At 39.0% G+C, this 16,392-nt stretch overlaps 1 protein-coding gene across 2 annotated transcripts in view; it reads left to right on the top strand.

Moving 5' to 3' along the window:
* The window catches only part of FGD6 (FYVE, RhoGEF and PH domain containing 6), a 112,678-nt gene that overhangs the window by 2,569 nt on the left and 93,717 nt on the right, over nt 1-16,392 (top strand). For both annotated transcript variants that reach the window (XM_036867176.1, XM_036867177.1), the window contains exon 2: nt 3,189-5,613. In XM_036867176.1, the coding sequence (XP_036723071.1) occupies nt 3,189-5,613 (2,425 nt within the window). The remainder of the gene's footprint in view (nt 1-3,188; nt 5,614-16,392) is intronic.

Raw genomic sequence — 16,392 nt, 5'->3', positions numbered from 1 at the left:
AGCTGTGTAAATAAAAGATTTGCTGCTATGCTCTAAAAAGCTTTGGGTCTGACTGTTGATACAGTATTAAGATCCAAAGGTGCTGGATCCATTTCCAAACGTCGTGCACTTATTTCAAGAGTTTGACATTGGAGCAGACCGTAATATAAAGGCTCGTTATTTTTTGAGCTGTGTTTCTTTCAAAATAGAGCCACTAAAAAATAAATAATTTTAAAATTAAAAAAATAATAATAATGAAGGACTTCAAATATTGCTATTCTAGTGACTTAGTTGAACACTTGTTCCTACTAATAATTAAGAACTTAGGGACTTCCCTGGTGGCGCAGTGGTTAAGAATCCACCTGCCAATGCAGGGGACGCTGGTTCAAGCCCTGGTCCGGGAAGATCCCACATGCTGTGGAGCAACTCAGCCCGTGTGCCACAACTACTGAGCCTGCGCTCTAGAGCCCACAAGCCACAACTACTGAGCCCACATCCACCACAACTACTGAAGCCCGCGCGCCTAGAGCCCGTGCTCCACAACAAGAGAAGTCACCGCAATGAGAAGCCCGCGCACCACTAAGAAGAGTAACCTCCACTCGCCGCAACTAGAGAAAACCTGTGTGCAGCAACAAAGACCCTACGCAGCCATAAATTAATTAATTAATTAAATAAATTTAAAGAACTTATTCAGTAATCCTATTGAAGTTGATTCCTGCTAACTTTTCAAAATATTCTACATTTAAGTGGATATTGATTTCTTTTTAAAGAAATATCTTGTTATTGAGACATAGTAAAGACTATGCCTATGTGGCAGCTCTGACTGTTCCCAGGCCCTATGTTTAGCATTGGGGATACAGCAAAGAGACAAAGTACCTGCCCTCCTGGAGCTTGCCTTCTAGTGGTGAAGACAGAGGGAGGTACACCGAAGAAAAATCACACAGGGCAAAGCGGCTAGAGAATCTAAGGGTTCTCCTGAAGCAGATATCTCCTGAAGTTATCATCTCAATCATTTAGGCTTTAGAGATCTGTTCAGCTCCCTCATTTGCAAGTAAGGAAACTGAGGCAACCAATTCTCCACACAGAGGCACACCCAGTTATGTTATTGGCCTCTTTATTTAATTCAGTGAGTATGTGTTGAGGCAGTTAGGTACATAATGCTGCGCTATATCTGTTGGTAATCGACCATAATTCATATAGTTAATTGAATTTCTAGGACACTAAGAACAGAGATTTATGAAAAATGATTGAACTAAAATAGCAAAAATTGGTTGGGTAAATGACCCTGAAGCTTCTGAAAAGGCTCTAAGATTCAGAAAGTAAAAGATTAATGAGACAGGGGTTTTTTTTGTTTGTTTTTTTTAGTTGTGGTAAAATACACCTAACATAAATTTACCATCTATACTATTTTTAAGTGTACAGTTCAGTAGCGTTAAGTACGTTCATACTGCTGTGCAGCCAATCTCCAGAACTCTTTCCATGTTACAGAACTGATTTCTTTTTTTTTTTTTTAATTCCTTCAAAATGCCCAGAGGTAGGATGTTTTCAGAATGCTTACAGAAATGAAATCAATGTGATGGTCTGTCTGTTTTCCTTATCTTGAGTAAGATGGGAGGTAAGAGGCCTAGGGCATTCATACTTTCTCTTAAGACTTTATAGGTCAGGAGTTTAATTTAATAGACCATTACACCAAGCTTTATCATTAGGCTTTGAATGGTTTTAAAATTTTTTCTACCTAAGAAAACAATAATAACATGCTTATTGAACACAACTGAAATTGCATGGTATTGGGAATTTGTATTAAGTCATTTTGGAAATACTTCATATCTTTTTTATTATAACATTATCCTGAGGAATTGAATGAGAAGGCATCTGTCATCAGGTGATCTTGGTTGAACACAGAGTATTAGGGGTTTGAGAAATTCTTCCTTGGTTGGTAAAAGGAAGTAGAGCACCCTACTCTTTTTTTTTTTTCCTCCCTACTCATGTCCCTGTAATATCTTCCTGGGTTGGAGTGTTGTGACTAATTTCCTTTGTTGAAAAGAAACTCCTCACCAAGTGAAGAATCAAAGCCTCTGTGTATTCAAGTACTTAAACAATGTCCAGCAGATGATATTTTGAAAGGTTTATGTTTATGTTTTTCACTAACTAAGTTTTCATTAAGCGTTAGATCCTGTTGGAGGAACAAACATAAGTATAAGAAGTATAAGATAAAATATGTTTTACCTTGTCTTGGGAAATATGACGGGGTGATAAGTGATAGTATAGGTAGAAAAACATAAAAGAACGTTAAAAAATGAGGATGTTCAGACTCTGTGTAACTTCATTTTATAGGTCTTTTGTGTGAAGCTTTTATTTAGGTTCCTGTAGGATAGTGGCAGATCTTTGCAAATCTAGCACAGTGTAATAGGTGCTCATTGAGTCCTTTTTACATAATGCCAAGAAAGAATTACTACAATAGGAATCATGGTCATCTTTTAAATGCACTAGAATGGTGGTTATAAATGAAGGGTACACAGCGTAATCACCTGGGGTAGAGCGTAGGCATGTGACATTTTAAAAATAAATCTCAGTGAAGGATTATAATGAAAATTCCCATTTGACAACCCCTGCACAGAAAAAATACCAACCTTATCGAGAGCCTTAAATATTACAGTATCATTACTTTTCAGTTTGGAAAATTTCTGATTTCTGTATTCCTTTTTAGGTTATTTTGTGGTTCTAGTGAGATAGGTCATTGATAAAGGGCATTCATACAATTCTACTGTATGTCATTGAGATAGAAGAATATGTACTGCTTATTCACATGAGAAACTTAGAGTTGCATCCTACATAAACCTTAGGCAGATTCAACTCTTAGCACTCAGCAAATGAACTGACGTGCCTTCTCCTACATACGGATCTCAAGCAGAAGCCAGTTACTGTATTTCATTTAGTGTTGCCTGAAGATATGGTAATCCATTCCAGAGTTAGAAGAAAAACTGTATTGGACTTATTAAGCAATGTACAATATATCCAAAGCTATGTGTACTGGAACTGAAGGGCAATTTAAGGAATTTTCAAGAGTAATAATAGACTCTGTATAATATAATATAAACTACCTAGTAAAATGCAAGTTCAGCGTATTGTCAAAAGTAAAAATGTTATCAAATTTAATCATTTATCTTGTGCCTTGGTTTTTTGGTTATCAGATTTTTTTTCCTTTCTAGAGATTAAGAAGCCACCAGTGGCCCCCAAGCCAAAGTTTGTGGTGGCAAATAATAAGCCAGCTCCACCTCCTGTTGCACCTAAACCTGAGATCGTGGTTTCTAGTGTTCCACAGTCAACAAAGAAAACCAAACCAGCAATAGCTCCGAAACCAAAAGTTCTGAAGGCCTCACCCGTTCAAGACATCAGGCAGTCACCATCAAGGAAAATCATCGTGAACCTGGAAGAGCATAAACAGGAATTCCCTGAAAGCATTGACAACTCTAGCTGCAAAAACAGAGGGCATCAGAGCAGTGATTATATTTTACCAATGTGTTCCTGCCGTTCTGAGTGTAACCATAAGCTTGGAAATAGAGAGAATTTGTGTGTCAAGCAGCTTATCTTAGGGCCCCTGGAAATGCATGAAAATTTAGAAAATAATAAAATTGGTGAGTCCTCTTCAGCTATAAAAACTCAGCGTAAATGTGATTCTAATGATGAAAAGGTCAAGAGCCAGAGTGAAGTAGTTTTAAAGGCAAACATCCTGGAAGAGAAGCTCAAAGATGTTTTAACACAACGAACGTCACCTTTTATTTTTCCACAGAAGCACAGATCCACAGACAGTCCAGAAATGAGTGATGGCTGTAATTCCAACAGACAATTCAGAATTGAATTTGCAGATTTGTCACCTTCCCTGTCCAGCTTCGAAAAAGTTTCTGATCATCACCATTGCCACCTACAACTTCCTAGTGATGAATTTCAAAATTTTGAAACTAGTCAGGGTGACAGTGAAAAAAGCAACACTTACTTTCATTCATCTGAACAAGAAGCTCTAGAAAATGGTAAAAGGAGTACTTTTTTATCTTCAGATAGAGATATTAAGAAATCAGAAGTCAAAGACCTTGGTCCCTTGGAAATTCACTTAGTGCCATACACCCCCAAATTTCCAACTCCCAAGCCCAGAAATACACGTGCTGCACGCCTATTACGCCAGAAACATATAGATACTCCTAGTGAAAGTACTGAAGAACCAGAGAATGTAGGCAGTAGCTCTCCTTGTCTTTTTGAAGATAGTTTGAAAAACAATAAAATCAGTGTTTTTCATCGGAATGTTTTGTGTAACCAGGAACAGGTGGACAAAGTGAAGCCAGGAAATAAAAGTGAATTGAATGTGGACTTCAGCGGTGACAGACAAAACTTAATCAACTCACAAAAAGCTCTGTGTCCTGAAACATCTTCCTTTGAAAATATGGCATCTCCTTTAGAGACAGACTCTAATTTGAGTTCTGACAAGACAGGAGATGGTTCTAGTATGTCACCTGCTGTGGACAAAAGGACCAGTTTTATAAGATGCAGTACTCTATCTATGAGTCTGCCCAAGCAGCTCAGATTAACCTGCACCGAACATTTGCCTACTGCCTGTAACCCGGGAGTGTCTGTCCCTCAACTGCAAAAGGAATCTATGATAAAAGATGAAAGTTCCTCAAGAATTGTCCCCAAAAAACCTCAAAGACACAGCTTGCCTTCTGCAGGAGTGCTTAAAAAGGCTGCCTCAGAGGAGCTTGTGGAGAAAAGTTCTCATCCCTCAAACGAAGAAAAAAGTTCAGAGAAGGGTCTAGAAAGAAATCACCTTCAGCATTTATGTGCCCAAAACCATGGTGTGTCGTCCTCCTTTGATATGCCTAAACGGGCTTCAGAGAAGCCAGTGTGGAAATTACCTCATCCTATTATACCCTTTTCAGGGAACCCAGAATCCTTAAAGTCTGTTACCATATCCTCAAACAGTGAGCCTCCCACTGCCCTGACCAAGCCTAGAGCAAAATCATTATCTGCTGTGGATGCAGAAAGGTGCACTAAGCCTTGCAAAGACTCTCAAAAGAAGAACTCTTTAAAGAAGTTGCTCAACATGAAGCTGTCCATCTGTTTCATGAAGAGTGACTTCCAGAAATTTTGGTCCAAGAGTAGCCAACTTGGAGACACAACCTCAGGCAGCCTTGCTGGTGGGGAGAGAAAAGGGAGTGAAAGTGATTGGCATGGCTTGTTGGTAGAAGAAAAGAGAAATAAACCCATTAAGGCATATTCGACAGATAACTATAGCCTGGAATCCCAAAAGAAGAGGAAGAAGTCGCGGGGCCAGACCAGTGCAGCTAATGGACCAAGAGCTGAGTCTTTGGATGACCAACTGCTCTCCAGGGAGTCATCCTCGCAGGCACCTTGCAAATCTGTTATAAGCGGCTGTGCACCAGAGTATGAAAATATACGCCATTATGAGGAAATACCAGAGTATGAGAACTTGCCATTTATTATGACTGTGGGGAAAACTCCAGAGCTGGAATGGCAGAATTCCAGCAGCGTGGAGGACACTGATGCAAATGTGTATGAGGTAGAAGAGCCATATGAAGCTCCAGAAGGCCAGCTGCAACTTGAACCCAGATATCAGCATTCCAGGTAACACTTAGGTGTCAGACAGACACTACCCTTTTGCTTGCATCACTGAAATTAACCTTCAGCAGCCCTGTGAGGTAGGTTAAGATCTCATACGTGGGAAAAAAATCACTTCCTGAGGGAGTGGTTTAGTTAAGCGTATATTAAGTTGTTTCCAAAGTGCAGTCTCTTTTTATCATATAGTCGGGATGGGTGTTTGCAATGCAGCCTTTAAGTAGTTGACTTATTTTAGTAGCTGATTCAAAGAATTTGAACCAGTAGTAGTAGTAGTATAGGTACTACAAGGAACACCTAGAACAGAGACATCCCATTTCCTCTAAAGCACCAACTCGGAAGTCATAGCAAGAACCTACGGGAGGAAATTGGCCAGTTCAATGAGGTTTATTTGCGAGATGTAAGAAATCTGTGAAGTTTTTGAAATCTGTGTTTACCTATGTTGCCCTTGTCAGGTAAAACCTCTAAATTTGCAAAATTCACTACTCTTTGAGGATTAGTTATTTTACTTGTTGAAGGCTAATTAACTTCAGATGGGCATAGGAAAAATGCAGGAAAAACATAATTACTGTCGTTTCTCACTTTTGTATGTGTACTTCCTACCTCTGGTGTACCTACTTCATCTGTCTTAACTGAAACCTTGCACATTCTTGATGGTCCTGCTCAGCAATCCTTTGCATCGTGAAGCTTCTACACTTACTTAGTGGGAAGTGTTTATTTCCTATTCTGACTTCCCAGTTATGCTGTGGTATCCTTTATCTCAGTCTGTTTTATGGTAGAATTGTCTGATTCGTATTCGGTTTTAAGCTCCAAGAGTTTTGGTCATATCTTTTTGTCCTGCATAAGGCCAAGCAAGGGGCTTAGTAGGAATCAGTAGATGTTGGTTGAGTATATGAGAGAATGAGTGAAAGAGAGGCAAAGGAGGTAACTGTGGGAGCAGCTTCCTTCTCTCTCCGTAGTCACAAAGGGAGCCTTGGCATTGTACTTAAAGTGTTTTGTGTTTAACACGAAGTACACAGACCCTTTTTGAAGTCTTCATATTCTTAGGTTACTAACTTCAAGCCTTTGAGTGCTTAGGTCTTAAAATAGGACTTCTGTAGAAATAGTAACACATGTGGCACATAGTAGGGGCTCAAAAAAAAAGGATTATTGGGTAAATTGAATAAATCAAATTATTAGGCAAAAATCGCATCAAGTAAGGTAAATTGTTCTTTTAACTTTCAGATGGTCTCCTAGCACTTTTCTTTACTCAATCCTCTCTGCCCTTTTTCCTTTAACCCATAAAAGACTTACCTTCCTTATCTTACTTCTTTTCTCATATCTGACTCCATTCTGTTTACAACTGTCTACTCTCTGAATGTTAGTACCTAGGCAAAAGCCTCTCCCTTGGCATAAACATTTCAACGGAGAGTGGAGTTAAGTATCCAACTTAAAAAAAAAAAAAGTCTATTTTCATGCCTGCTCTTCTCACCATGGGACAATTTTGTTGGTACTGCCCTCCTTTTAACAAGTTTTTGTGTATTATTTTGTGTGTGCGTGTGTATGTAAGGAATGAATTTGGCTTCTTTGTGACATACTACTATCCTTAGCTAAGATGGAGTTTTTCCTTGAAATTGGAGGTTTGGCCCTTAGTGTAAGTTTCCTGTTGGCCCTCAGGCTTAATCTGAAGGGTTTGTCATTATCTCTAACACAAGCTGTAAACTTCTAGAACTTGTTCTTATGCCTTTAGGGCACTGCTGCTCGGGTGGGGGGAACCAGCATGGAAGGGGTTAATGTTCGCAGCCAGCCGGTGCAGCTGGATGGCATTCATAAGGAGGGTTCTTTCTCAAGGCTACAGGAAACCGAGGGCGGCTTTGGACAGGTTGAAGCTGTCAAGTAGGGCAGCCTGGTGAGGAGTGGGTGAGCTCTGCTTTTGAATTTTGCTTTCCATGGAGATTTTTGTTTAGGCCTGGAACAGGGAGGCCTAAACAGCCTTGAGATTCCTAAAATGTGCCAGCTGAATCAAAAGCCTTCAGTCATAGGGCTATACTAACGGTTTTGCCTGGGAGGTTGTACCTTTTGTAAACAACATCACGTAGAAAGAGAAAGCAAAATTCAAGCCTTCATGAGGAGAACACCTGGCCACCCCAAAGTAAGGTACATGAGAAGTGGGGCATCTGTTTCAGGTGAGCTGAGTGGATCCAAGTGGAATCCTGTTTGGGAATATGGCTGTTGAAAATATAGATCTGTGTTTTAGAGTAATTAACTCAAAATCCAACACCCTAGTTTTCTAAAATGATAAGAAAAAACACAGATGAACCCTGTTTAAGATTCTTCTGCTGAAGTGAATCAAGAGAGTGTCTTTAACAGTTTCTTAGGCCTTGGGGAAGAGGTTTTGGATCTTACAGAGGGGACTGGTTCAGAGACTCACTAGTTTTACTGAGTCTACATATATAACCAAGAAGATTCTGGATTAGTAAACAGACATTTGCCAAGCTTGGGGTAGCCCATATGGTCACCTTCTTTAGAGTATAGATGTTTCATGAATCCAACTACTTAACATTTACAAATTTATAACAACGTGTTTATAACTTATCAGGAAAGAATTGCAGGCAGCCCCCAATTCCAAAAAGGATTGTGTTCTAAAAGTTCATGATAATTTGGAACTCAGAGTGTGTTTTCCAAAGAAACAGCTGTGGAAATGGTGGTAAAGGTCCCAGTTTAGTCCCCCAATTATATTAACCATTACTGCACTGGCTTCCCCTTCCCTCTTCCCAGGAAAATTCTTCCTCTCTGTGCTTTGTGCTGATGCAGGAGAGTTGGCCAGGGTGGAGTTGAGCACCGGGATGTCAGTGGAGCAAATCTGCTGCTTCTGAGGCTACAGGGTTTGTGGAAAGGGTGAGGTGACTAAGGAAAAATGAGGAAATTGGGGGCTGGGCTTGCGGTGAGAAAGACTGTAAGGCACTGAAGGCACTTCGAGTGATAAGGAGAAGGGGAGGGCTGGGTGGTTGGGAATTAGGATGCAGTGGATTTGCTTTCCCTCCTTTCTTCTTTATTATTCCTATCCCTCCCCTTTCACCCTCCCCAGTCTCCTTTCTCCTGAGTGGAAGAAACTGAGGGAGGGGGCCTGGATGGTAAGGAGTGGCACTAGGAAGCCTGAATGGCCAAATCTCAAGGTGAAGGAGGGTAAAGCCAAAGAAACATAGCTTTAGGTATTCCCAGGTAAGTCATCATTGGGCCATTGCTCTGGGTTCTCAGAAGCAGTTTTGTCTGAAGTAAGATTGTGAGCCACTTTGGAGTATTCCAGTACGTTTGGGGTATAGTTACCCTCTTCCTTGATATGTTTCAGACATAATAAATCTAAAACAACTATCAGACAGTGGGCCTTTTTCTCTCACTGGCATGCAGGTGATGAGTGCTCATTTACTACTATTATTTAAGAAGTGTGATTTCCATAAGGAAGTTCCTCAAGTTTGGGCTTCTGATATTAAAGAGGGACAAATCACAAACTATTCGTGCCCAAACATTGGAATTTTCCTCTTAAAAGTGTAGCGGATTTCTTGATTCTATAACCAAGAAAAATTTTCCCTGGAAACATTCCAGGTTTTTCCTCTGTTGTTTTAGTTTGTTCTTATTACAAGCACTTCGAAGAAAATGTGTGGTAATTGGGTTTTCCTGGGCAACGTAGCAAGTCCGCAGTTTATTTACTGCACAAGGCTGACCCTGTGTCAAGCACTGTGCATTCAAAGGTGGAAGGGGGTGCTACTCCCTAGGAGTTTCTGCCCAGTGAGGTGGCTCAGTTGTAGGACAACATGGTTTTGGTAATCCAAGCTTTGTCTGAGTTATATCCCAGGCAGGGTGTATGACTTCACAGAGATGGTGACACTTGACCTAAGGCTTATAAAATGGACATGATGGGATTTGGCATTTAGGAGGTCATTTTCTAACCTGAATAAGAGCAGTTTCATTGTTGGTTTTCTCCCTATTTTAAACACAAAACTGGGCTTAAAGAGCTGCCGAATGGTATTTCAAGTCTCAAATCCCATTATGGCATTTGTGTTATAATTCTTCAGACCCAGTCCAGAAGCTATCTCTCTTGGGTTGCATGTACCATCTAGTAGTATTGTTGGATTTTAATATAATGATGAAAGTATAAATTAATAACCCTAACGAGCATTTCCATGGTTGTCATAGCACCAGTGAGATTAAGCACAGTTAGAGGGTGAGGGTTGGGACTCATGTGTCTCAACAGCAGCCCTTTCCTGTAAGTTATTTTCAGCATCAGCTCAGGAAATATCAAACATTTGTATGGCTCTTTAACTCTGTGTTTCTTGTGTTGGAACCATAGCCACACAGGTTTGGCAAATCTATTTGTTTACATACTTACCCTACATTTGAAACTGCGGATTTTTATTTCTTGGCAGTAAAGCTTTTCTTTTTTCCTTTTAAATATGTATTAGGAATTAGTTAAAGTGCAGTATTTTGTCCAACTATATTACTTTGGTCTCATTCTTGCCAAAACAGAATAAGTGATATTTTATCAAATATATATGTTTTTAAGTGATAGAACGTCACTTTATACTTTTAGAGTGCATATTTTTAGCCAGAGATGGAAAAACAAACATCCTACATTGTGATTGTGTGTACACACACACACACACACACACACATGCATCCTGTCTTCCTCGGTAAAAATACATTGTTTTGAGATAGCTTATATTTGCACATTTGGGAGAAAAAAGGTGGCATTATTTTTTGAGATAATTGATTGGTTTTCCATTGCTAGGTTTTTATTAAATTTTGAATAGTAAAAATCAAATATGTATTTTAAAAATTTAGCCAAGGTTCTCATTTTGTTTTCATAAAATTGCAATTAAAAGTTGTATCAGTGATTTTCAAAAATGAAAACACTGAACAAGGAGGTGGAGCTGGGGCACAGGACCATGGAGATCTGCCCAGTGTGGTGTATCTTGGCGTGGCTTTTCAGCATTGCGTGGTCCAACTGGATCTAACCCTCCAGGTGACAATGACACACACATAGCCCTAACAGTTCGCAACTCGGGAGAGGGGTATAGGTTTAAATGCAGGTGGTTTGAAGGAGGGATGTTTAATAAAGGCTTTGATTTAATCTTGAAAAAAAATTATATCAGTGGGCTTCCCTGGTGGCGCAGTGGTTGAGAATCCGCCTGCCAATGCAGGAGACACGGGTTCGAGCCCTGGTCTGGGAAGATCCCACATGCCGCGGAGCAACTAGGCCCGTGAGCCACAACTACTGAGCCTGCGCGTCTGGAGCCTGTGCTCCGCAACAAGAGAGGCCGCGATAGTGAAGAGGCCCGCGCACCGCGATGAAGAGTGGCCCCCGCTTGCCGCAACTAGAGAAAGCCCTCGCACAGAAATGAAGACCCAACACGGCCAAAAATAAATAAAAATAAATACATAAATAAAAGATTACTATTAAAAAAAATTATATCAGTGAGATAGAAATTGCTTTGCAAAATGAGATTCTGACCTATTTTCTGGAGAAATGTTCCCAACATGAACTTTTTGGGAAAGGGCAGATGTGGGAAGGATGACAAAGAGGGCCTTCATTCTTTTCCTAAGCATTTTAATGCCTGTAAGGACCTGATAGATAAAGATAATCAGACAATCCATCAGTCTGTGAACGGATTAATCATATTAGTAGGATGTTTGGAACCTAATGAATTTTTGCAGTAGAAATAACCAGAGTAGGAGTTGGGTTCCCAGCCAGCCCACAAGAGCATCGTTAGTATATGAAAAATGCAATGGAAAGTAACAGGAAGTGAGACTGGGACAATAGCATTAAAACAGAACAATAAAGTTAAATAAATCGTTTTTATGACTCTTAAATGCTGGTGTATCCAAAGAGGAAAAGGTTAATGTGTTGATGAGGAAAATATTAAGGGAGGAGGGAACAGGATGAAGAGGTGGAGAAGATGACCTTTGGCTCACCAGTCCTCCAGGTGGTTCAGGGGAATTCCAGATGCAGGCTCCTGTTCAGACATAAGGGGATGAGTATATTCATATTTCAGGTATTCATAAGTAATGCCTGTGCTTGTATGATACTTTGGTAAGCTTTCTGTGTTCTCCCAGACATTTCTTTTAAATGCATCATCTTTTCCTGGAGTTGCATAGATTAATTTGGTATTTAGGGAAAGCCCTTTATTTAAAAAATAGACATGTTTATATGAGCCTGTTTATTTTAATACTTTCTTGAAACTATATTAGGTACAAAGAGAAGGTCGAGTCATGGTACTTCTGGGTGTGGGAAGCTACAAAGCAGTGCTGACCTTTTTATTAAAGACTGAGTTTAAAAGTTAAGTTCAAGAATGGAACTGCCGAATTTCTTCTGGGTGGTATGGAAAAAGTGCTTTGGTGGTTTGGTCTGGGTCTGGTAATTGTGGATCTGTGGAGGGAAAAGAGTGTTTGCAAGAAGTTTTGACATCAGGCAAAGACAGCCTATCACCGGGGCTATAAAAATTGGGTCTGTAAAATAGACTATCCATGGAGTAAAGTACTGTGATAGTATTTCCAGAAAGGACAGCTGTCTTCCGCAGTTTTCATTCAGTTTTCTCATCCCTTCTTATTTGCATGTATTATAGATCCATTCTGGTTCCATGTAAGTGTGAATTGGAGTAAGGCTGTATTAGGTATTATTACCCTTTTATATATAAAGAAACTGAAGCATAGTGGTAGTGACTTCAGGGAAAAGGGGCAAAGATGGGAATGCAACTGGATTAGTGGTTCTGAGCCCTAACGTTCAAGGGTCTGTTTACCAGACTATCCCATTTATCAAAGTGTTTTGGTTTCTGCTTCAGGAAAGGTAAAATAATAAACACTGAACAAAGCAAGTCAGTTTCCCCTGAATGTTTGGATAAAAAATAAAAGGAAAACAAACACATTTAGCCTTTTTCTGTTTGAAATGATGTAACTGCTTGTTCTTTTAGCTCCTGTGGATTCTGTTGAAAACTTTGTTTTACTTAGATCATGTATTTTTTTAAAGTCAGTTTCTTGGTAACATATTTATAACAGTTGATATACTTTGGCATATGTTATTATCACTTGAAACATTAGGAATTAAAGTATAGACTTGGTTTTTAATAAACTTAGAATAGCTTGGTTTTTGTTCTGTGGTTTTGTTTTGTTTTTTCCCCCTTAATCTGATAGGCAGTTCTGATTTGAATTTCATGGCAACTGTAATTTCAAATCCAGGAAAGAAGATATAATGAATAAATAAGGAGTAACTGGTAACTGTTTTTTTTCCCTCTTTCTGTTGGTCTTTAGATGTATCTACAGTCATAAGTAAACAGATTTCAATTTAAATGAGTAGTTTTTTCACTACTTAATTTTTCTTTCAATAGCTCCACTATTAGAAACAGGAGAATAAAGCACAGTTCCTCTCTAACGCTGTTAGGTTGCGGGAAGGACTCCGGAGAGGGGAAGGAGGGGTAAATAATGAGATCGTTCACTAGTCCAGGTATGATTTATTTGTTAGCAAAAGTTGGGGTGAAGACATTTAAATGAGGGCCTTTGGGGTAGTTTGAAAAATTTGGAAAGTATGTCTTTTAATGGCTTTAGGTCAAATGTAGTCATAGAATCATTAAAGTTTAAAACTAAAGGAGTCATTACAAATCATTCAACCCAGCCTCCTCATTCACTGATAAGACCAAGCACAGCAAGACTTGTTGACTTTGCCCACACCACAGAGATGGGAAATTGCAAAACCATGGCTCCAACCTGGTGCTTCAAAATACCACGTTGCCACTTCTAACGCTGCTGTGGAAGCATTACAGAGACTGCAAGATTTAGAAAACTCAGCTGATCTTAGTTGCAAAAAGTTTCAGGATTGCTTGTACCATTGCTTTTTTTCTCCTGCTATGACAGATATTGTTCCCCCTATCAGGAAGGAGGGCTGCCGCACAGCTGCATATGAGCATAGGATTATATGACTCCTATTTTTTAAACGGTGATTTCAGGGAGGTTGAGTGTTCAAACTAAGCGGAAACTTTCAGCCAACAAATATCTGATGCTGCTAATATATGTTAGTATATTAGTATTTCTTCCCTTCAACTCTCTGATTCTCACCATCAATCCAGTTTTTTCCCCACTTCACTAAAACTTTATTTATCAGACAATATCAAGGATAAGAAATGCTGTTAACATCAGATAGCATGGATTCCATGTTTAATAGTAACAGCTACTATTCACTCCGTATTTCTGACATGCTAGGAGCTCTCACAAGAATTATTTAGTCCCTATTATCCTATAAGATAGATAATATCTTCTATTACAGATGAGGAAACTAAGACTTTAATGAGGTTTAGTAACTTGCCCAGGGGCACACAGCTGATATTTAGATAAACTGAGTCTGGAACCAAGTTTTCTGATCCTGAGACATAATGATTTTAAATCAGAACATGTTCATATTACACAGTTCTGTCTACCCAGGAGACCATGATTGAAAAAATATTACTGTCCCCAATTTGTTCACTGTCTAGAGGGAAGACACGGGGACACCTGCAGTGATATGTGTAGAATTTAATGAGCAGTTTCAGAGGCTCTTTTCATGCAAAAAGAGCTCATGAATTGGAAAGGCTTTATCGTTAGGAAATAGATACTTCAGTCGTTGAAAATGGAAGTAATCATGCCATGTTTGCATTTGGTCAAGTTAGTAGTGGTTCCTATTCAAAAGTTAAAATGGTTTCTGTCATTTACCAGTTGCATGTGGACATCAATGACACAGAAAAGAATTATGCATGTCTCATATTTCCCCACTGATTTACCTGACACTTGCTTTTTTAATCTGTTATCCCAGTTCCTCATTTCATTTTCTGTCAAGTACTTTCTGAGCTCTGAAGCACTGTAGTTTAATATTAATTACTATTTATGGATTCCCCAAAGTAAATAATTTTGTAGGGCTGAAATACCTCTTATGATAACATAATATCCTTATTATCTTAATGAAAAATTAGATTTAAGTGAATGGTAGGGTTTTTTCCCCAAAGAGGCAGGTGATACACTCTCCCTAGTTGAAGATTAGAGGAGGTAGGATTTCTGGAGCCTTTTGAGTTATGAAAGTATAAGACCTGGAAACTGGGCGAGGGAGCACATTCAGTTGGGCTGTAGGTTGAAAGAAATTCTTAGATAAAGCATTTCTAACATTGCTGGGACCGCTGACACGGGTCACAATCACTGACCCTCTCCACCTGCAGGCTGGCAGAATCTACCTCCAAGGGGAAACTGATTGAGATGCCTCTTTGTGACTTTTTAATTCAGCATCTATGTTCATCCTGTCTAGGCTCAACTAAACCTGGCTAGTCTTCATTTTAAGCAAATAATGCTATAAATCATATTATAGAAAACATTTAAATTCCTTCTGTGCACATCCTGCTGGAGATTTTAATACTGTGTTGGCATAAAATAATTACAGTACTTATTTTATAACAGACTTCTCTGAAGCAAGCCTGATAAAACCTCTACTTGGCTGTTAAAGGTAGATACGTGTATATGAAAGTACTCAAACTGTATTTCATGTTCAATATCCTATAATTCTAATGTTTAATGAATTTTAAGTTTTTTTCTCTCAGTTGAATCCAAATTAAAAATCTACCCAGAAATAGCTACACAATTGGCTTCATCATCAGGATGTTTCATTGTCAAAGGCATGTAAATCAAGTTTTTAGTCTGCAAACGTAGATACATATATGTTTCACTGCTCTACATCACATGTTTGCTGCCTCTCCTCTTCCCCATGTTTTATGCTAAAACAGAAGATGGAAAAGGGACAGTGGAGTGGTACTGCTTTGAAGGCTTTTGTTCTAAGAGCCAGCTGAAATCCCATGGCATCAATCTGCCACTTTTCCATGACTCTGATGCCCAAAGACTCCTACCTAAAGACAGTTGCTTTCAAAGGCATCTGGTTCTCATGTAAACATAGTGACATTTTAACTGCTAGAGGGATATTTTCAAGTGATTTTATTCCCTAGTGGCTAATCAGTGACTTCAGAGAGAGTTGGGTTTTTAGATTTCATTTTATAGAATTTATATGGAGAAGTTTAGTATCTATATTTATAGATTTTTACTTTTATAGAAATTGATAAACTTAATTTTCCTTTGGATAAACCAGAAACCAAATAGTTACTGTTACCTCTTATTATGCCCTTCTCTCAGGCTGGTCTCAGCATTTGGAAATTGCAGGAGTGAGGTGGAATCAGACTAGAAGTCAGAGAAATTAAGGACATTAATTTCCTATCCACAAGGAATTTACAATCTGGTTTACTGTTTTTTTGATTGAAATTGCTATTGATATAACTGTAGATTCACATGCAGTTGTAAGAAATGGTACAGAGAAAAACTAGCTATACTTTAGCAAGATTCCCTTACTGGGAACATTTTGCCCAACTATAGTAAAATAGCACAACCAGGATATTAACATAGATACAATCCACTGACCTTACTTAAATACGCTCAGTTTTACTTGTACTCAGTGTGTGTATATGTATTTAGTTCTATATAATTTTATCAGGTGTGTGGTTTGTATATACACAATCACAGTCAAGATACCATACAATCCCATCACCACAAAGCTCCTTCTTGTTGCCCTTTTATAACCACACCCACCTCCCACCTACCTCACTCCCCAATCCTTGCCAATCAATACTCATTTCAAAAATGTTATACATAATAGAATCATACAGTATGTAACCCTTTGGGATTGGCTTTTTTCATTTAGCATAATTCCTTGGAGATTCATCCATGGTGTTGCATTGCATGGATAGCTCTTTCCTTTCT

This window comes from Balaenoptera musculus, chromosome 10 (genome assembly GCF_009873245.2).
Source record: "Balaenoptera musculus isolate JJ_BM4_2016_0621 chromosome 10, mBalMus1.pri.v3, whole genome shotgun sequence".
In the NCBI taxonomy this organism is placed as follows: domain Eukaryota; kingdom Metazoa; phylum Chordata; class Mammalia; order Artiodactyla; family Balaenopteridae; genus Balaenoptera; species Balaenoptera musculus.
This window is presented reverse-complemented; position numbering and strand designations above follow the sequence as displayed.